At 34.7% G+C, this 23,864-nt stretch overlaps 1 protein-coding gene across 4 annotated transcripts; it reads left to right on the plus strand.

Moving 5' to 3' along the window:
• Positions 1–498: 498 nt before the first annotated feature.
• On the plus strand, positions 499–19,241 carry LOC110466111 (transcription factor Sox-7-like). Of its 4 annotated transcripts, none has more exons than XM_021522435.1 (9): positions 499–671; positions 1,022–1,118; positions 1,809–1,944; positions 2,068–2,345; positions 3,066–3,524; positions 8,520–8,672; positions 9,755–9,824; positions 10,018–10,482; positions 15,610–19,241. In XM_021522435.1, the coding sequence occupies exons 8-9, from the start codon at positions 10,038–10,040 to the stop codon at positions 16,653–16,655; spliced, it is 1,491 nt and encodes a 496-aa protein (XP_021378110.1). In that variant the 5' UTR covers positions 499–671; positions 1,022–1,118; positions 1,809–1,944; positions 2,068–2,345; positions 3,066–3,524; positions 8,520–8,672; positions 9,755–9,824; positions 10,018–10,037; the 3' UTR covers positions 16,656–19,241. The 4 variants fall into 4 exon arrangements, with proteins under 4 accessions (XP_021378110.1, XP_021378112.1, XP_021378111.1 ...); XM_021522437.1 differs by having other exon boundaries at positions 2,086–2,345; XM_021522436.1 differs by having other exon boundaries at positions 1,022–1,944.
• Positions 19,242–23,864: the final 4,623 nt, after the last annotated feature.

Genomic DNA, 23,864 nt, shown 5'->3' on the forward strand with positions numbered 1-23,864 from the left:
CTTGTCGTTGTTTGTTTTTCACTAACAAAATAAATTCCATGACACCATACCATCTGTCATTTCCTATTTCAACACACCCACCAGTCCTTAGCCTTAGTCTGGTACCGGTACGGTATGGAGATATGGTACAATATATCATACCGTCCCGCCATCTTCCGTTTCTGAAACCGCAGGGACCCCTATAGTATTTTGATCATTCATGTAGACAATTATGGTCAAGGCAAGTCGATGGGGATGGGGTTGGGCGATCTGGCAGTTGCACTAACGACCCCTGGATATTTATTTTCATGCTTATTGTCATACAGGTTCTGCCCCCCCTCCCGTTGGGAGAAGGATGGGGGTTGCATCGCCTCGCATACTCCCATCTTGGGCCTCACCTTTGGACCCCACCTTGATTAAGCTCTCTTAAAGAGTTGGTTGGACCAGTTACACATGACGTGACGCCATAAAAAAACATTTGTTATATTGTGACGTCTTTGACTATTGTGACGTCATGATATTGTTGCTAGGCTGCTTAGCAATTGTCGAAGGCGGATATGATTAATCCCCAAAGTATTTTCTGTTTTGTGTAATTTCTGATGTTTTACGATGCACTGGGCGGTAATATTTTTGTGTCTGTTTGCTGTTTGCGGACTGCGACTTCTGCCTTATCTTTACAAATACCATACATGGTGAGTTACCAGTTTACTGTTGTATATGTTTCATTTCTTACTTCGGGTCTTTGGATAGAGAAATTCAGTGACCGTGAACATATTCACCAACTAAGCTTTGATTAAAAATACAACATAAAATAAAATTAATTTCTTGTATATTAAACTGTATCACGTATCACCTTATATAGCTTAGATTTTGACGGCAAATGTGAATATCCATCTTATTTTCTTTCCATAAGATACGAAGACAAGGGTCAGCACTTGCGATCAAAATCGACATTTGTTTTTTTGTGTAAATTAACGGTTGACAATATCAAATAAGATAACATTACGCTCATGTCAGAATGTATAGATTTCTTATTTCAAAGCACGGAACCCGCACAAGGATACGTACAACAATTATACAGCTACCTCTCCTCATCGGAGGTTCCAAAAGTATGTCCGTCGTCACAGGACATCGTTCATGTAAGCTCACCCATTACCAGTTTAAATTCAATCATACTCTGCACATTCTGTTTATTATTCATAATTAATTGGTATCAGCTTGAATCGGTTCACCCCTTTCTGATAAGAGCAAGTCTCATACGATATACTATATGTACATATATGTCTGGTAGTAATCATAATTGAGCTGGCATGTATAGCTCATCCAGAAATTTGTAAATGTGTCCAAATCTGTTCCCGCTGATTTCAGGTAATATTTCAATATTTAAAAGATTTAAAGCATTACAAAGTTACGCATTTTCCAGGATAAAAAAAGTTACAAAGTTGCAATTAATACTGCCAACCAAAGAAACTTCTAAATATAATGAATAAAACAAAAGCAAATAAACAATAACAAAGCCGTCTTGGTCTTAGTTTGGACCAATTATATGAAGTTGCAAATTGTCGATTACCTAGCATTTTGACATGGTTGTTGATGTATAATGTGTATATATATGGTTCACGTCGAGGCAATATAATGCCTTTCAACCCTCGGATTTTCAATGTAAAATTGGATGGCTTTCTGTTCCACTGCTGGTATGCTATACATTCGCCTTCAATACATCATGACAATAAATGAGTGTCAATAATGCCTCTAAATATCAGCGGAATTATACCTTTACTTATGTCGGGATGTTACTTGTTTTGTTTTTGTCTGTCGATTTTATTTAGTGGATCTGTGTCGAATATACCACCACTGTTTTATACATCGTTGCTATGTTGATACTGCCATCTGTCGACAAGAAACTGTGGAAGAGATGGCCGAGGGCGATGTCGAGGCTTCTAAAATTGGCAGTTTTAATAGAAAGTAAGTGGCTTCATAGATGTAAATATTTCATTGATATTCGATTCGTTCGTTTGATGTTTTCATGATCGTATATACAGTGAATATATGTACTTGAACGTATGATATTCTATTCCTCCTGACCAGGAATCAGCACTTTTTCAGCCCTCATTCGCTGTCGTCACTGCGGGACCTACCCGTGTCAGGCTGAGAGGGAATATTCATGGAAGCCACCCGGTTCTTGCCAAAGGACTGCCGACAACTATATCAGACGAGCAGTGGCCGTGATTCGACTCCAAAAGGAACTCGTGGACAGTGGCACGCTGCCCGAAGAGTCCATTCCACAAAATGTGGTTTACTTGGAAAGTATATTCCCATTGTGTATTCAGCGCCAACTTGACATCTGGTACCCCCTCCCCCGCTAGGTAAGTTGTGAGTTGTATGGATAATCTATAATAAGACATTTTTTAGCAACATCGTGCATAAGAATTATTTCATCAGGAAAAGGACATTTTTTGTTGTTCTTTACTAGATTTTTTGATTGAAAAAGACTAATGCATTTGTATTTTATATTTATATACAATTTTTGTACAAAGTAACCGCAATCTGTTTACCAAATACTTGAAATCACCAAAGAAACAAGAAAGTGTAATTTGATTGAATTAATGTCGTTATCTGTAACATTAACAACAATCTTTTTCTTGACTATTGGGCTTATTTTAGGCAAAACGAAATCCCTTCATATTCGGAGTGTTTGTTTCATATAACAAAAGTCTATCGCTGACTCTTTCATTGAATATTGCATATTGGAATCGTTAGTTAGTATACCTGAAGCGGCTTTTGAACTGACCTCATTTATGCTGGCGACATCGTAAGTGCCAACCATCCAAGTCACAGAGAAGCGATTGGACGGAAACTCACACTCTTTGATTGTGCATCGAACTGATAAGACTATTCGTAGTCGTTACTGTTCCGTTGGGAAAAATACGCTTGTTCAAACTCTTTGATTAATTTCTATTATCTTAATTCAGAAGATGCCTAAATGGAACACGTGAGAAACAAAACAAAAATCACAATTACTAAAGTACGATCTGTGTAGAGGGATATTATCACCATTTGTGCAGTCAAATATTGATCTTTTAAAGGAGTTTGGCGATGTCAGGAGGGAACCATATACGGCACACTTCCAGTAGCTCAGGCTGCAAAATGCGCATTACGGTCGCCTTCGAGCAGGCAGGATGGCAAAGACTTGACCGCGTCTGTTGATGGGAGACGAATGGATCGTCAATTCCTACATATCATCAGGGAGACTTCCGGGACATTGTTGAAACATTCGAAGACCAATGTAACCGGCCGATTAATATTGTATCGGCGGTAAACATGGTATTGGTGGTGCATACTTCTGGAAAATGAAAAGCAAAATGATGGTGCTGGATAGACAAGCGGAATGGTGGCCTAATGTGCAGCCGTCGCGAGGGGCATCATACTTAATCAAACTGCAACACAACAACAAGGAAAACACACACAAAGAAATGACACGAACACGGACATGTATGATACACACACATCCAACTGGAGAAGTATCAGAAGAAAAGTGCAAGCGAGTAAGTGTGTGTAAGAACATGCGATGTTTGAAGATATATCAAGCATTTGTAGTCTTTTGGAGCTGTATACGCGGCTCTCAGAAGTAACATCTCGTTAGAGGAGTCAAGCCAGCGGGGTCACACTAAAGGAGTAATATTTACACCCAATGGGTTGCCAGTGGTTGAAAAATAGTTAGGAATACGAAGAAGGAAACACAGGTTTTAACGTACGTTTTAGTATGCCCATGCATAAAAAACCCACATTTTTATGCTGCACAATATGACCATTACGAATACAGGGTAGGGATAAATGTGCCTATTAAACCCTTTGATAATTAGTTTTCAGTAAGTTTAAATAATACTGCATTTATAGTTGGGAACTATATTCTTTCGTTTAAACGATACTATAATAAAACCATTATAAATTATGAATTGGATACACATTATTTTTATATACAATCGTATCTTGGGGTACGTGCTAGTCAATGTGAAATGCATTATTGCAAGACCGAGCAGTCCTTGAAGATAAATTATGGCGAGCTGCCATGGGTCTAGAGCGTGTAATACGATTACTACTATCGATGCCGTTATATCAACACTTGCGTCAAGTCCATAATAAAGTTATTCTCAAAAAGAAGAAAAAATAAATATTCGGTATCTATATAAAACGGGCATCCATTACAGAAATAAATGAAACTACGAGAAGAGTTTGTCGACTTAAGCGTCACGCATGTGACGTCATGCGTTGTCGCAATTATTCCCGTATTCTGTCGGTAGCAATAACCGAATATAGGGTCACATACAAACCTACACGAGTTGTGTCCCTTCTATTTGAGTGTACCTAAGCGATTGCCATTGACATCGTTCGTTCTGTAGCCTGGTGAAGGTATCATCAAGCCGAAGTCTAAAAACACTAATGTAAGACACACGCATCTGATTGCACCTTTAAAGTCTGGTTACATTTGTAATAGATACTGTATACTAAAAAAGAATGATATGTACACTTCACTGCGCAACTGTTTCGTCCTCCTTTGACTCTATGAATGATGCTAGGGGCCAAAGCGCTGGTATGAACTTGAACAAAGGAAACAAAGGAGGCACGATTGCCGATACCGGAAGCTTGTAGTGGCATTTATAACGGCAAAAGACAACATATTTCATCTCAGATATGGTGTTAGCTGAAGGCCTTAGTTGCATACACAATTACCTAATCCCCTCATGAATCTGTAATGTATAAGAATAATAAAAACAAAATTGATACACTAAATATAATCTAAAAATGACAAGTTTTCCTTCAGTCTGCGGTATTTTTCAGAATTAACCCTAATTACAATGTGAAGTTTGCTGGAAGACATATGTTTTTGGTCAACTTGTTATCGAGGTCCTAACAGAGGACTGGTGCAGATTGCCAGACAAGCATTGTTTAATGTTGTTGTATTGTTATTTCATTTGGATACACAAAAGACAAGTTGAAATACTATCATGCGGTTAGTTTATAGTACGAGGCCGAATAAGCTCGTTAGTAACTGTGTACCGCTCCGATAGAACAGGTGCACGTGCAACTATCACATACACTGATGACAACTTGCACAAAACACTTCAAAATGACGTCGCGTTTCTCTGAAACAAAATCTAGGTGACTCATCTCCCTGGAAACCAATGAACTAACCGTTACACATAAATTAAACACATTACCTTCAATATTTACTTTAAATTTGTTTAAACTTTAAAAGTTATTACCTCGATGTCACCACCGACTAGGGCTACATGTTATTGATTTATGAAATAGGAATATCCAGAGATTATTTATGGGATATAATTGAATGTAATAAATCTGTAACACCTTTACAGCCCTATCACAAACTACTCTACCCGTCAAGTAAGAGTCCGGCTACTCTACAACTTATTTCTAACAACACGACTATTTTTCAATTTGGCAGGTAATGCTATTTAAAGGATAACAGGTCTTAACGAGAACGAATAGAATCAGAAAATGAGGTACTCCGTGATCAAACTATCAATGCTAACGTTTTGTTTTGAAATGCTATACACTGTAGTTGTTTGCTATATGGTTTTTATATATAATACTTTCTTAGAGTACTGTAATGTACAATAAAACAGCAACATCTAGGCGCTAAGAAAGCTTTTTTCGATATACTGAGATTAAGAAAACTAAAACAGGGAACGTTAAACTTTAAAATAATTGTAGATAGATAAGGTGGCAAACAAAACACAGGCCATGTAATCAAGAATTTTAGTACAAAAAAGTCTATGTGAATAGTGGATGTATGTTAGTTTGTCCCTATTCTTTTGTTTTGTTAAGTTCATATTTCGGAAATCAAGATGATCATTATTAAGTTTCAGTACAAGAAAAGCCATGTTAACTAGAAACTTTTAATAGAGCACTGAACAGATCAATTATCAAACACCGGATATTTTCATTGTTTATAGACAGTTTGGGTAATAGTGCAGCCTAGACCTTCTGATCTAGCAACCACTCATCCGATTGTTTTACTACCAGTGTTTATGTCTAGACTATCAGTGTAAGGCTGCGTCTTTTAGAGTATCAGCTACACAAAACACTATTTTTTATTCGATTTATTCGATAAAAACAACAAACACGTTTAAAATCATGACACACACAGAAATACGATAATTGGAAATTATGAAGTCCGTAACATTTCTCAAGTTAGAATAAAATAGTTCCTGTGGGAAACCCTCGCTGCATATATACTGTATTGACCAATATATCAACAATCTAGATACTTAAAATAGGCACTGGAAGTGCTTCTTCCATTTGTGGCCTTGCAAAGGAAATACTTGTTATTTGCTGCAATATAACACAACACACATATATACAAGTGTTTACGGTTGGTGACATTACAAAGAAACTTGTATCTAATAGAATTATATCATTTGTTTACTGTAGGTAGTGCACCATAGATACCTGTACATATTTGTCACTGTAGGTTATATACTCAATATATGTGTATTTGTACACTGTATCCTTGTATGTGATTCAAGTTTCATTTTGTGGATTCTAAAAAATATGAAATAACCTTATTCATCCTTTGTTAGCCTTTTTCATGTTTACCCCAATTACACATGACAGCCTCCGGTGAAATTAGAATGCATAGAGTTTAAAGCTACCAAGTGATTTATAAAAACATCTGTATGATATATTTCTGGTGGTTTTATTTCCATTTCAAATATAAATGCACAATCATTAGATGTAAAACAAATGTTGACGTATGTGTTTGGAATTCCACCCTGTTGGCCCCTTGCACCCCCGACAAGTCATAGAGGGACGCTACAGCTGTATGCTGAATGTAATTAATTTAATCTAACTATATATACACAAAAAATTAAAGGTTCAGTCACCTGTTTTTTCTAGGATTATTTTTATATAATATCCCGATTGCCTTATACACATTGATAGGCATACCCTATGTACTTGCTTTCTATTCGTGATTAGTAAACGGAAGTAATACGTATTATCACATGTAAGTAGGAATGATTTCCACAATGATCTAAGATCCTCACTGTAAAGTCTGGAGTTGCTACATCAGTATATCCCTTACTACTTAACGGGTTTCTCTTTCATAAATCCCGTCTAACTACGAGAGTTTGTTAAATTAGGTACTTTCATGGATACGTTTTGTCGTGTATTGTACATTGCTTTGAGAATAATGTTTTAACATAAACGTCTTGCTGATCTTGGTTTTATCACCCTTAGTATGGTGAATTGTAATCAAAGTATGTTCATATGGCATCAAAATACGTATCATTAACCGTACACGGCTGTTAATAAAATATACCAGATTACACGTTTCTCCAATAAGTCAGGGCCATATTCGTCGAATCTATGTATCACCTCCGGATATAATGATGGTTATAATGATTAGGGATTGAATTTCCTGTACAGTTTGAATTTGGGTGAAGTTTAAAATTACAACAGGAAGTAGATTATTGTTTGTATGATGAAGTTGCGTATTTGCTATATTGTTTAATTTCAAACCGTTTCATTCTCACTTCAAAAATTACATGTAATACTTCATCACTAGAATTATTGTAAATTAAACCAAAGTAGTATCTACATCTCATGATACTTCTAATAGCGTCTTTACTTTTTTCAGTGTTTTCTCATTTCCCAGTTCTGGCTTTTTAATTGAGATGACCTTATGTACTGGAACCTTTATGGAAGTACATAAAGAGGTAACTTATAAGGTGAACCTTAGACGTACACAGGAGACTGCACTCTAAACTTTGGTTATATATACAGCATGTCAAAGATTAATTACACTGCACCGTACAACTGTTTCGTCATTCTAGGACTCTGCAATGATGCTATGGGCCCGAATATTTGAAATCCAAATTATTTAAGATATTCTCTTAATACTGTTTCAGATAAAATGAAATTAATGCAATGCTTTATAAGGCAGTCTTTTAGCTCAGATGTCTCTTAATAAAGGTGAACTTGAACAGGTTTTACTGACGCTAAGCTATGTTTTACTAACTTATTTAAACAAGAATGAATATTTTGAATATAACAATGGTCGTGAACGTATGGTTCATGTAGCTAACGCAGGTCGTGTCACCTGACATACGTAGTCATATGGTGCAGCAGAGTATAAACAAGAAAACTGTAACGGTTGTAGAGAGGAGTAAGCTCACTAATATTTGCTGTCTTTAATTTGTTTTAGAAAAATAACAAGCATTTTTAAAAAGCGTAGCTCTTTCTCACAACGATCGGTATACTGTTTATTTCTCTCTGAGTATTAAGTTAAAAGAAAACTAAAGTCTGTTAGAAAAAGCTCATAAAAAACGAGTTAGACGACTAACCATCACTCATTGGGGAAATAAAATGGCATACGCAAGTCACACTGTACAGTGAAAGCGGTTTAAACAGTACATCATCAGGACGTTTCTGTAAATAAACACTGTTGGGGAAGGTGCAGCTTGAAATGTTTCCTTTTGGTTAATGTGGAAACTAATATTGCAAATATACGTTGACAGTGACCATTGGTGAAGGATAAAATAGAAACGAACTGTTAACTATTACTGCATTGAGGAGATACACCACATTCACCATCAAGTGTTCCGGAAACGTAAGCGGTTCCTCTACCCAATGGTGCATCCGTCAGGATTTCTATTGTCAAACCAAGGCAGGTATGTGGTAGAAAACTCTCTCAAAGCCTAGAATAAACCTGAGATCGAGGTAGCCTGAAATAATACGTTAACTAATTATGATTGTTTACATTACATATTACAATTCGACATACACCGACAATGTAATAACACCATCACATAATGTTTTGATATGTAATTTGTGTAAAATCAACCATTTTACGTCAAACTGAAAACATGATAACGTCGTGAGCTTAGGTCAAAGGTAGCATGGTGACATTTCCTCTCATTTTCATAGTATATGTTTTTGCAAAATATACGGGTTTGGCTTGTTTCGTGACACGTGATAGAATCCCCGAATTTCCAGGGGATACCCTCTGTGCAGAGAACGTACATGAGAGTAACCATTAGACTTTCGAGGATGACGTGATAGAATAACAAGAAAAATCGGAAAAAATACATATTATATAGTCTATATAGAACTTTTGGAGCCGTATTTATAGAATACATGAACTGAGAATTCACTTGGGAATATATATATACAGTAAGCACACTTTTACATTATTCCGTTGTGGGAATCCATAAACTTCGGTTTGACTTTTGGCTGTTCAATAATCTATCTAAATGAAAGAGTGTTCAGTTGGCAATTTAGACGAAACAAAGCATGTACTGTAAGTCCAATATTTTAACAAGAATATTAATTGAAATTGTTGTGTTGAATTGCTAAATCTACTGTATGATGATATATATCGAACAACAATTAATGCAGTCGATACTCATTGACGAAATGTGTTAGCTTATGTTTCATTTGTTTACATGTCCTTTATTAGTTAGACACGCGTTGAGTGGGGCTTGAACAAATCTACACAATGCAAAGTTAACATATACACATGCGTCCTAATGACACGTGTTGGTAGACACAACAGTGGAACAAAGAAACAGCAATATGTTTTATTTCATACATCGTCCTGCTGGATAACGAATATCAACACTCTGTCGGCGATGTGCGATATATGTACACACTGTATATGCATTCGAATTAAACTGATATCAGACAGACCCATAATAAAATCTGTTTTAAACACAAGTGGTAAAATTATAGCCGTTTGCATATATCATTTCAGCATAGGCTCCGCCCCGTTATAGCCGTGAGGGAGGTGCTGGCTGTCAGAGTCTACCGGGACACTTATCTGGGTACGTATGCGCTGTGAATTGTGTTATCACACGTTATATCAAATAATATAAACCTACACTGCATACAGTCATTTCCCATTATGACTGTTACTGAAACAGGCAACATAGTGAAAAAGTTGTCTTCATTATTCAACCTTGGTAAACTGGACTTGTCATATAATAATGAGATTTGTACATAGCCTATTGTCTACAGGATGTAACAGAAATACAGAAATGGCCGAAGGATCACCAACTGTCCACTCTAATGCTTCCGGACGTCCAGTCAATCTGACCAATTACAATGCAAAGTGTTTCAACGATGGACACCTTTCACTGGATACTGTCCCCACCTCGTGTGAAACTGGACATTATGCATCCCAAACAGAACATTCGACATATGATATGATCAAGTTAAATGGGAACGTCTCCCCTCAGACAATGAAGAAGGAACCACGTTTCGACTGGATATTTCCCAGGTATCATCAATGCATGTACAACAGTGAACCGTCTTCATGTGAAATGAACGCTGCGGTGTATGATTCTACTGGCGACATTCCAAAGCCAGAACAGAGAATCCGAAGACCCATGAATGCCTTCATGGTATGGGCAAGGACAGAAAGGAAGCGACTGGCACACGAGAACCCGGATGTCCACAATGCAGATCTGAGCAAGATTCTAGGTACGTCAAATGACGTTTAATATATTTATATTGATTGGTCAGGTGTTATCCATTTATCTACAGAAATTATAAATCTATTGCTGGGAAACACATTGCACATATACAGTCGAATTTACTTATTATGAATATTCGTTACTCAAAATCTTATTTTAACCCCTATTCAATATTGGTATGTATACAATTAAGACATAGTTGTATACATACCAATATTGAATAGAAATTAATATCAAATTTAAACAATACTGAATTATGGGGTTAGCGCATACAAGTTACCCGGACAACTATTACTATTGAAAAGAAAGCATACGGAATATACATTCAGATGGAAATACAAATTGGCTTAAAAACGCATAGCAAATGTGTAATTTTAACCTAAAAAAGTCATAAATTCTGTAATAACAATTAAATGTAACATCAACTAATTATTGAACATGGTGCGGCCCTTGATTATTATATAGTTTGAAGTACACAAAAAGATTTGTTTTTTTAATATATATATACGAGATAAAGATGAACTGACTTTAACACAAAGTTTGAGTATCCTTTTATCGTAGCTATTGAACTAAATCCTTCCACTTGTGAAAATGTGGTCATGTTAAGATGGGCTTGCGGTTTGTGTACTGTGTACTTTAGAACCAAGCTGGGTATACAGTTCACTGTACGTGCTCTGTATGCTGGCCAGCGACATTCGATCACATACTGATCAAACGAAATTTTAACATAATTATACTACAGGTAAATTTTCATTAATTTTCATTGTAAATAAATAGATAATAATGATCTGTTTAATAATAAAACGTTTTACACCTTCGTTACCCTGCAGATATATCTGTATGGGGTAGTCCAGAACTTTATGCATTATATATTTTCTGAAATATCTACTGGATCAAAAATAAACACATGACACAGGCGTTGAAAGCCTCATCGAGTAAAACGACAAGTTAATATAATATATATACACAATTATAATATAATTAGTAGTCAAACTTATATGTAGAGGGATTCATGAGAAAAAAATTCTACTGTTTTCTCTCTTTAAAATGTTATGTTAAAACTTTGCATTCAACACGTGCATGATTCCCGTAACACTGCCTAAAACTGTAACTAATTGTTGGATTATAGGTTTGATAAATCGTTTCTGAAAAGAAACATACCTTGCGTTTTTTTGATGAGAAATGATATAGACGAAATAAACAAAATAAAATAAACATAAGTGTTCTGAGCGGAAAAAAATTCAGTTGGACTAGACCGGGATTCGAACACTAGATTTAAGATTGTTATACTATCGCTCTAGCCAAATGCGCTATTTGGTCAACGGCAGTGTCTTGGCCCAACTGTTATATCCAAACAGAAATTAAAGGGAGGTATAAACGAAAAACCACAGTCCACTGGAATAAAGATATTTTATAGGAAGTGTGAATAATAAGACCACTCAGAACAAATTATATAAGGATTTTTGTTTAAATCTAAAATAAATCACGTTAAATCTTAATGTCTTGAGATTCACAAGGATCCCACAGACAATATACACATACATATCCATGCTTTTCAAAATTCATTTTTTAAATTCAAATTCAATTTTAATATTTGATCAGACAATGAAGCGTGACACAACTGGATGTTGTATGGAGTCTTGATATCACACGTGTGTTTTATTAGACCAAGACATTATAAAGACCACAGATGTATTCAATGCAAATGCAGACAGCGTTAAAACTACCTCAATTCATGGCTAAATGAATTTTCTCAACATGTATTCAGATTTGTACACATACACTTCACCTATACACAACGGTTCTAATGTAGAGGGTCGTTGTTAAGGAAGTCTGTTGATTTCCGGTAAAGCTTGTATGGTCTCTTAAGATCCGATGCTATCTCCAATGTTACATTGTAAGCAATGCGGATTTTCATTGGTGTGGTTGCTATGACACGCGTTAACAGAGAATCATCCCCTCCTCGTAAACAACTTATGAAACTGTTATCGCACCAACACGAACTATATACGATACAAAGTGTTTGATGAAAATACTGATCGTTCTACAAAGTTAATTCTGTTATTTGCTCCTGTGGTTACCTATATTTACCGTAACAACATTGATTTAATTCAGTTTTTTTATTTTCAATTCACGAGAAATGAATATATATCTAATCAAAATGCAACTTTTTACTGAAAGTTAATATGTTACGAATTAATTTATCATGGTGATAATTTTTGCCTACTACATTTTGGTTATTCAAATATGAAAATATATTAAAATGCTACACGAATTGGAGTGCGTTAGCAAGTTGCATCTGTTCATGGGCAGTGACAGGTTTGAAGTTCAAGGCTGTGATCCACGAGACTATAATAACAAATTTTAAAAACACATGGTGTTTATATATCTCTTCATATTGTTATTATTATGAAGAAACAGCATGCTATATTTTAACCTTTGCTTATACCAATATTGTAGGCCATATATTATAATTCAGGTTTTAGGAAACATTTTTAATGTATCACGGGTTATTGTGATGAAGATGCAACTTGATTCAATCCCCCCTAATAGTTGCTATGGAGAACTAAAAACATTGTAAGCGGGTTTTTTGAAACAATCACGGATCGTTTTTAAACGCTCTCTAAGCTGAATGTTCATAAAAATATTATAAGCAGTGTTCATTGAAACTATCATGCAATGTTATGTTAAAAGGATAATCCAAACTGACATCTGTTTTTCTCTATGTTGCCACGATATTTAATTCTATAAATTGCTAATTTTCGTCTACATCGCCATATATAAAGACGTGAAACATATTATATCATACATTTTGTTCGGGGTATTACACGCATTATTTCTTAAAAAAGGGACAAAAAGCACGTCACTATTTGATTTCTTTTAATCACAGATAAAGGGGGAGGTTCGAACTAGAGGAAAACCAACATGGATAAAATATCGATTCTGTATTATATGAAAATCCCATGCATACATTTGCATGACTAAAGTAGACATTATCATATTGATACCTAGGTGGTATATCGGATATAGGATGAAATAACAGTGATAAGATAAGCTAGGGCACACGAGAGTGATAAATTCCGGGGAGATAAGTGGGTGAATTTATATACTTGATATCTTGAAATAAACAGTGATATATATACGTCTGACACATCAAGGGTCAAAGGCGATATGATCAGGGCATACACGATACACTACAAAGTACCCAGTGCATACACGATAAACAACAAACTACCCAGTGCATACACGATAAACAACAAACTACCCAGAGCATACACGATAAACAACAAACTACCAGTCTAGAAGTACTTTTTATTATAACTGAACAATCCAGGGTCGTTCGTGAGGTTCAGAGCGTTTGATAGCACTGGACTTAAGTGTGCTAGTATTGTAGGGGAGGGTTCGAATCCAGACGTCAAGGTTACTTAGTGTCGGACAACTAAAGAGAATCTTAGATATTGTTAAATTTCGGCCAAAGTCTTGGCCAGAGTGTGTTGTATAAAGAGAGAAAAGAAGAGAATTATAAAACAGTGCATGAACACGTCGTTCACTTCCAAAAAGCTAACACTTTACTGAAACTTGTATCGGTTATTATCTGTAACATGTTTAACCACACACACTTACAACTTTTAAATCATGTGTACTTTTAACAGTGTACACTAACAAACTTATCGAATCTTGGATCGGTTAGTGTTTGTAACATATACAGTGTACACTACCAAACTTATCGAATCTTGGATCGGTTAGTGTTTGTAACATATACAATGTACACTAACAACCTTATCAAAGCTCGGATCGGTTAGTGTTTGTAACATATACAGTGTACACTAACAAACTTATCAAAGCTTGGATCGGTTAGTGTTTGTAACATATACACTGTACACTAACAACTTTAACAAAGCTTGGATCGGTTAGTGTTTGTAACATATACACTGTACACTAACAAGTGTATCAAAGCTTAGAGGTTAGTGTTTGTAACACATATAGGATACACTAACAACGTACTAAAGTATGATACAATACATGCTAGCAAACAATTAAGAGTGTATCTTTAAAGGCTGGATCAAGTAATACTTAACCAAACCACAGACTAGTTGGTATTACTATTGTGTAAAACTGTACAATGCATCAGATACTATTTCAAAACAATAGTAGTGATATCAATGTAAATTAAAATATTATATAGTACTTTACTATCAGTAATGGTTCTAACGCAGTCGGTGTATTGAGGACCTTTCGAACCAAAGCTTGATAAACATTAAAATATATTCCGAAATCAGTTGAAATGGTTGCATCGAATTGATATTTACACGGCAATATAAACAAGCTACTGGCAGCCAGTTGTTTGCTTTAAGCTATTAATAACGAATGATATTATTACATACATAAAACCATCATAATTGTATATGTACATGTGTCATGTAGTTAGTTTCACTGTTTCCGTTTATGTACTTGTTGTCTTCATACAGGAAATGTCTCTTTAAATGGCAAACATCCTCAAACTCATTTTTCAATATGTACTGTCTGAAGTCCAATCTGCCCTAAAAAAAAAAAAAAAAAAAAAAAAAAGTGTTCAGACACTTATGCTAATCCAGCGATTTTTTAAAGTTAAATGGCGAATAAGCAAGCAATGCATTATAGGAGACATATCTAGATTCAATGAACAATGTACAAGTTTATCCGGCTTATTCTCATCAACGTCATTCAACAATCATTACAATTTAACGTTATGCATTAAAAGATCAGTCTAGTCGCTGCTTTTTTACGTTACTATGTCATTGTGTAGGTTTTATTTAATAAATAACAGGCTTTTATAAAGTTATTTGACAACACTAATAAAACACAAGAATGTCTATATTAGCAATAATACTGGAAGCTTTATAGAACGTCGCAATTTTTGAAAATGAGGTTTTGCTTATTTGTTCAATTGTTCTTTGCTAAAAGTTATTATCGCTATCATCATGGGTTACTTCATTTTTTCAATATAATCAAATATTTTCAGAATATAATATTATTAGTTTTTTATTCTTTGTTATTTTCGACCTATGGAGTTGTCATCGTAGTATATTACCTTTTATAATACTAACAGAAATGAAATTATGTATCTCAAAAACGTCATAAATTCTATTTACAGGAAAAAAATGGAAAAGCTTGCCGACAGAAGAAAAGAAAATCTTTATTGATGAGGCTGAACGACTACGAGTCCGACACATGCAGGAACACCCGGATTACAAGTACAAACCAAGGCGTCGAAAACATCCGAAAAAGGCTCTCCGCAAAGCTTTGGACAAATCATCAGAAGGAAACAGTTTAACCGAACACAATAAGAAACACATTTATAATAAAGGTGCACTTGGCAGCATCAGTCACTCGCCAGTGACAAATATGTACGGGGGGTATCTAATGGATTGTAAAGACCCTGAAAATATGCAGTGCATTCTTCAAAATCCAAATACTCCCGAATCGTCATCATCTTCTTCTCCACCGCGGTCAATCTGTGCTTCCAACAAATACAGCCGTGACCTTCATTCCAAAACTTATGAACAGCTTTCGTATCCTACGCTGACCCCAGAACATTCTCCTGTCGAGGTCAAGGAAAGTAAGTTTTCATTTTCAATAGCAGATACTTCAGCTCAAATTCAGTCAAACACAGAACAACAGTTTTACTCCGAATGTCTTCGTAGTTTAAGTAAAGGGAAATATCCAGAATCTTGTGGGATAAATATACCAGCACCCAATTCAGGGGCAAACAACTCTTGCTATCACGACAGTCCCGGTCCTCTAAGACAGTTGGTACAGAGTCCTTATATCCCAATGAACCCTTGGCAACCTTACATGTCAACCAATGCCCAAATGATGTCGTCGTATGCAAATACTGGTGTTCCAATCTCGTCTCAGTTCCACGAAGGAAGCTATGTGTCTTCTTATCTGAATACTATCAACGATCAACAGTTTATTCTGCAAAACATGTCTGAAGATGAATCGTTAGCCAATGTGGACCCCGAAGAGTTTGATCAATACCTGGTTGGAAATACGGGTACGCCTCCATACAGGGGAGATAGCAGTTCGCCATTTGCGTCAACGTCAGATGACAGCGAGGTGATTCAAAAGACTGATGCTCCGATAGTTCAAATAAAACAGGAAAACGAGTCTAGCGAATCAGAGATGGATAACGTTTAGCACTTAGTATATCTTTTGATAGACATTTTGGTGTTGTAATAGTAATTACTGCAAAGTTTTAAATTACAGTAAATGCCAAAATTTATATATATTCAAATACATTTGGAATTTCATTATATTCCTTATTTAGTCAATGTAACTTATCCAAAGAATATCTTCCTCCCACCTTAGACAGGGATATCAGACGTGATATCCCGTGCTAGATTGTTCTACCTGTTCGATCTACATCATGTATTTGGCCCCTTTCAGCGACATTTTGCAGAATTTTCACACTGTGATTGAAATTTTCTGTTTTCTGCTACAGTGTTGTTTTGTTTTCGTTAGATTCCTGATGTTATAGATAAAATATAATTTACACTGTGAAATACGTTTTTTCCTTGGTAAGTACGGACTGCATTCTTCAAACGTAGATTTAGCAGTGGAAAGGCCATATATTTTGTGGTCCCAAATTGGATATTTGTTCGAACTAAGAGGTGCGAGAAAAATGATCAACTACCTGTAACTGCGGGCTAAGATTCTGTAACATCTCAACCTCGGCTTACGCCTCTGTAGGGATTATGTTACAGACGTTTAGCCCACGACTGAGATAGCCCGTTGTCGCTCTGTTACACGTAAGTTAATCTAGATAAAGTCAAATATACCTGAACCTTATAATGCAATTGCAGATAAGCAGCGTAACAACGTACAACAGAAATGAATTTTGCAGCTTTCAATATCCTTAATCTTTGAACACTCATATTAAACTGTAGATACTTTTCCTTGATTATTTTAATTGTGAATATGCTATTCTATGTTCGTAAGCAAGGTTGGTATACATTTTCAAACCAAATGCACATGCCCATGACATAAGTACTTGCTCATATATATATATGCAATATAATGTTTGTTTTATTTTTGTTTCTTTGAGAAATACATGCACCCATCTTTGACAGTCTTTGCGATATTCGAGCAGTTAACTATGACCTTATGAATAGATTTAAAACAACTACGTATAAATCATTTCTGGCTTAAATTGGATAAATTGCTTTTTATTGCTAACTTGCAAATCATAATAGCATCTTTTTTCCTATTATCATTTTGTTTTTTTCTTTTCTTGGATATAATTTGTCGAGATAATTAAAACTGTAAGCTTAAACATTGAGGTTTTCGATTTTTTTCGTGCATAACTTCTTTTCACCTAATTTGCATTAATCGAATTACTGCTGATGAATTGAGTTCGAAAAAAAGAACAAAATATAATTTGTTTACATTATGTCTTCAGCAGGAACATAAATTGAAAAAAGTGTAAATGAAAAAGCAAAAAGTAAAAAGGCAGCGATTTCTTTGCTGATCAACATAAAAGGACGCAACTCTGACAAGTTATTTTTTATATTTTCATCCAAATATAATTTTACAAGCTTCTTATTATTGATTTCGTGTCTTTGCTGAATTATCAATATGTATCCCCATGACACAACAAAGGACCTTTTCTTTTTGGGGTTGTCCTAAATTTATGTATATATTCTACTTAGAATTTCTTTCTAGACAGATTTTTTTATCATTTTCCTAACTGATCTGAAAAGTCGAAAATAACACCTGTCCTCTTTATAAAGGTGTTTCATATGTGATAGATATTATTTCCAATTATTATTCTCTTTGAATTCAGCTCTTGTTGTTTTTATCAATGTAGAACATTCCGAATCTTAATTTGACATGACTACTTTATTTATTGAATGATATTATGAATAGGGTTTCTTACCTAGGAACTGATTCAAGATGCTTATATTCTCCACTTAATGATTTTTTTAAAAAATAATGTATTACGTTACAAAGAAGATATACACTTATTGTTTTATGTTTGGGTACCATTTTTCGTTAAAACTTTTAATACCTTTATCAATATTCAAAGTCGCTAATTACTGTGAAAATCACTCTACTTAACAGTGAGATTTTGAGGTCATATCTATCATTTTGAGAAATATTACACAAGAAGCAATCATTTATCGAGGTGCATTTTTCATTTTCTTTCTCTGACGATGGTCACCTAATCATCTTATTGTGAAAAAAACTTCTTGAAATCTTTCAGAATATTTCCTTCTTAGGTCACTTACACGAAGACAGCAAAATAATTTATAATAAAATAGCCTGTTATGTAAATGCTTTCAATGGTCATATTCAGTAAAAAGTGGGGTTTTTTCGCGGCTTTCAGTCTGAGAATATAAAATGTCATTTCGGTAGATGAAACTGATATGGGTCTGTACATATATTTTTAAAAACTAAAGATTATTAATTAGTGAAAACTTGCATTATGTCTTGTTTTACATTATGTCGGATCTGAGGCCATCCTTTCATTTCTAGTGTTGTTGTTTTTTGTAATGATGATCAAACCTGAGATCTGATGATTGCCATGACAATGTTATCAGATAAAAAGGTAAGGTTATCTTTCTTAAACGAGACATCGTGCATAAATATTACAGTGTGATATTGTTTTCCTGCCTGAATTCCATTTCACATGAAGGGCGCTATATATTATTGTAACATTTTACATGTATATGTGTTTCAAGACTGTCAACAAAGAAAAGCCAAAATGAAATAAAATAACTTGAAATGAATTCATGATTCTTTTGTTTTTAGAATTAGAGTTATTTGCAACTGTCAATAATTTAGGATTACTTGATAGTTCTAATGACCTGCAGGAAATGGCATATTTGAAACAAAATGAAATGCAGGTCATTAGAATGAATGTAGTTAGCTGTGGAACTCATCTTTTTGTGCTCAGACAGAGATAATTAAAGCTTATTGTCTGAACCGGATTTTCGTTTGTTACATTAGATATTTCAAACCAACAGCTGCCCATTATTTCAGCGTTGATTTTCATTACAAAAACAGAAGCTAAACGTTTATTGTCCCATTTAATTACTAATACAGCCTTGTAATACTGACTTAAATAACGCTCTGTAAGTTGATAATGATGGAAACAAATTTGGCGGGAGATTCTATAGACAACATTCAATATTTTAACTGAACTGAAACATTGCTGAATAGACAGGAAAACAATAGAGATTAATCTCAACAAAACGGACACCAGGAAGTACAGTACGTAGCTGCAGATGTATCCTTATCCGTTCACAGAGGCAAATCATCCCACTTCATCAAAATAAACGTGTACATATTTCTTGGAATATTTTGAATGTAAACGTGGGAAGATATACACATTACCAATGTGCATAGATGTTACTATGGAAAATAGTATATGCATCGTTATGAGGCGTTAAAAAGCAAATATAAGAGAAAACGTAAATGACGAGGAACTCTAAATCCATTTTTTTTCGCTACATATATAAATAGTCTAGATGATGTTTTTTCTCAATTAGAACTAATTACAAATATTTAAATACAGTTTCGTTTGCTCAAAACAATGCATAGACAGTACAGGACACAATTAATACAGAACATGACAAAATTAATACAGAACATGACATACTTAATAGAGTACAAGACACAATTAATAGAGTACATGACACAATTAATACAGCACATGGCACAACTAATACCGAACAGGACACAAATAATACAGTGCATGACACAATTAATACAGAACATGACATAATTAATAGACTACATGACACAATTAATAGAGTACATGACACAATTAATACAGTAAATAACAAAATTACTACCGAGCATGACACAAATAATACAGTTCATGACACAATTAATAGAGTACATGTCACAACTAATAGACAGTACATGATACAATTAATACAGTACATGACACAACTAATACCGAACATGACACAAATAATACAGTGCATGACCCAATTAATACAGACCATGACATAATTAAAAGACTACATGACACAATTAATAGAGTACATGACACAATTAATACAGTAAATAACAAAAGTAATACCGAACATGACACAAATAATACAGTTCATGACACAATTAATAGAGTACATGACACAACTAATACAGTACATGACACAATTAACACAGTTCATGACATAAATAATACCGAACATGATACAAATAATACAGTGCATGACACAATTAATACAGAACATGACATAATTAATAGACTACATGACACAATTTATAGAGTACATGACACAATTAATGCAGTAAATAACACAATTAATACCGAACATGACACAAATAATACAGTTCATGACACAATTAATAGAGTACATGACACAATTGTTACAGTTCATGACACAATTAATCAAATACATGACACAATTAATACAGTACATAACACATTTAATACAGAACATGACATAAATAATAGAGTACATAACACAATTGATACAGTGCAGAATACGATTAAATCAGTATATGACAGGATTATTGCCAAATGTCAAATACAGTACATAACATTACTGATAAAGTACAAGACATGATTACTATAGTTCGTACATTGTAGCATGACTTTTGCAGTACATGACATTTTACTACTTTATATAACACGATTAAAACTATTTATACTGAAATCAAAGATATAAAGAACACATTATAATATAGACTGCTTGTAGGCAGTCTACTGTGTAACAGTCTAGGTTCAAATAAATCACAAGTACATAACAGCCGGTACTTTAAATCACATGTAAATACAGTTGATATGGGATAAAAAAAAACACCGAGTAGAGCCTTATCCTTTAATCACGTGAATATTCATGAAATGCAATGCGAATCATCTACATTAATATTTGGATAAGTTAAACATTTAAAAAAAAAAAAAAAAAAAAAAAAAACTGGTGCACGCCTTCCACACTAAAATAAGACTATGAACATGCTTTAAAGGATTTGCTATCTATATGTCATTATATGGACTTGAACAGGGTATATATGCATGACGTCATATATCGTTCACTACTTCTATATAGTACTTAAAACAGAGGATGGAACCCTTACAATCGGAGGTTGTTGTGGTCAAAATTTTGTAACCACTTGTTTGCTCAGTATACACAAATAAAAATCTCTCTTCTTTTCTACCTTCATAGGGAATATTAACGTAACATGCACACACATGGAAATGTACCTACAAATGTATATGATTCGGAAATATATACAGTATGACAAAAATGAATGACACTGCACCATATAGCTGTTTTGTCCTTCTAAGACCAATTGGTGATGCCTGGGGCTAAAACGATGGAATCCTTATTTGTGTAATATATATATATATACTGTTGAAACAAAAAGGAGATGCGTGTAAGCTCTTTAATTATATGAATTTCAAAATTTAGAGGAGTACTCGTTTACTTTGAATTAATAATGAATAAAGTATGTTTATCATGCACTGAGCCACTGACAAAATCTTCCGTCGTGTGTCGTGAAATATAATTCGGTAAGTGATAAAGTATGCTAAAATAAATTACACTGCACCATACAGATGAGATAAGACCCACATTAGGTACAAGAAAAGACATCAGGATGAAGATTATAGTTGATGCGTTCAATTACATCATGACGTAGTCAAATATTGTTTTCAAGTGTCACGTATGCTGACGAATATGATGTAATAGTCTGGAAGCTTGCCTGACAGATATCAATATCTGGATGAACGCCAACATGCTTCAATCAGGAAAAGACGGAACTAGTCGTCTTTTCCCCTAAGTGTCAGCAAACAATGACTCTCCAGCTCAAGGTTGGTGCCAGAACTATTGAGACTGTTCCAGCTGTTAAAAACCTAGAGGTATACTTTGACAGTTCTCTGAACATGGAGAAACAAGTGAACGCTATTGCCAAATCCTGTTACTACCAGATCAAGAACATCGGCTGTATTCGGCAGTTTCTAACTGCAGATGCATGCAAGATTTTGGTGCATTCCCTTGTTACCTCTCGGTTGGATTATGGTAACGCCCTGCTCTGTGGTATATCTGACAAACTAACTAGTCGTCTGCAGAGGGTCCAGAACACTGCAGCACGGCTAGTTACTCGTACTCGAAAGAGAGAGCACATCACACCTGCGCTTTATTCGTTGCACTGGTTACCTGTACGATACAGGTCGCAGTACAAAATTCTGGTATACACATACAAGGCACTGAATGGAACAGCTCCTCAGTACCTACAGGAACTTGTTACCCTGTATCAGCCGTCAAGATCACTGCGGTCGGAGTCAGAATCTTTGTTGTGTGTCCCAAAATCTCGTACTGTGACCTACGGAAACAGATGCTTTGGGAGGGTTTCGGCTACGTTGTGGAATAGCTTACCATCTGCTATTAGGAAGTCGAATACCCTGGCCAAGTTCAAGAGGGACATAAANCCATATGTTGTAAAGCTCCTTAGAGTAATTTTACAAATTATATAGGGCGCTATATAAATGTTGTATATTATCATTATTAATAATAATGGGAGCAAAATGAGGACAATACTCTAATCGTACGAGGAATGCTATACATGTTTCAAGAAAAGACATCAGGAAAAAATATTATATGTAAAAATTACGTCATTTTTATCATGCTTTTATTCATATAAAAATTATAAGTGTGTCAGTACATCATTTCATGAAAATGAATTAGTGAGTATAGAACAATCAGAGATTAGGCTGTTATCTAAAATAAACGTTCATTGAAAATATCGTTCAAGAAAATTTCGTTATAAAAATGGACTGCAATTAATAAAGATTGAATAATGACCCTTATAATGGAATAAATGATTGTGCAACTAAATTCTCAATTTTCATGCATTCAATTTGTTTACTTGAAAACACTTTTCAACAAGGTAATACTTTTTCTTTGCACAACCAAACACGTATAACGGACTGATGGGTCTTATTCTGAGCATTTGCAATTTCTTTTTTTTTGTGTAAAAGGATCATGCATTTAATCGACATGTAAAGCACAAACATAAACAGAACATTGCGCCTCATTGTACTGATTAAACTCAGTATCGTAAGTAGATTGAGTACAAACATTTATAATATTGACTTATTGTGTCTATGAATATTCTACGACTGCCTAGAAACCTAGTGTAGAAATAACATGTGCCAAAGAAAGCTAATTTGATGTCGCTAGTCTAACATTTACTAGTTTTAAAAACCGGACACAATCCATTCAGAAGTTAATATCGGAAACCAGGATGGCGTTAATCTTTTCCATCATACGTTGTCCCGTTGTGTAAGGCCAATGGACTTTTCGCATAAAACGGGACGACAACGAGACAGGAAAACTTTCAGCTAGTGATAATGAAATGTACAAGAAATAACTTCCTCCCCTTAACTGTGAA

Source organism: Mizuhopecten yessoensis, unplaced genomic scaffold (assembly GCF_002113885.1).
Source record: "Mizuhopecten yessoensis strain PY_sf001 unplaced genomic scaffold, ASM211388v2 scaffold11117, whole genome shotgun sequence".
Lineage (NCBI taxonomy): Eukaryota > Metazoa > Mollusca > Bivalvia > Pectinida > Pectinidae > Mizuhopecten > Mizuhopecten yessoensis.

Excerpts from the sequence above, each read along its gene's own strand:
- LOC110466111 (XM_021522434.1), top strand. The coding sequence starts at position 9,987 with ATGAGATTTGTACATAGCCTATTGTCTACAGGATGTAACAGAAATACA. Across the intron at positions 10,483-15,609 it reads AGATCTGAGCAAGATTCTAG|GAAAAAAATGGAAAAGCTTG; the intron begins GTACGTCAAATG and ends TTCTATTTACAG.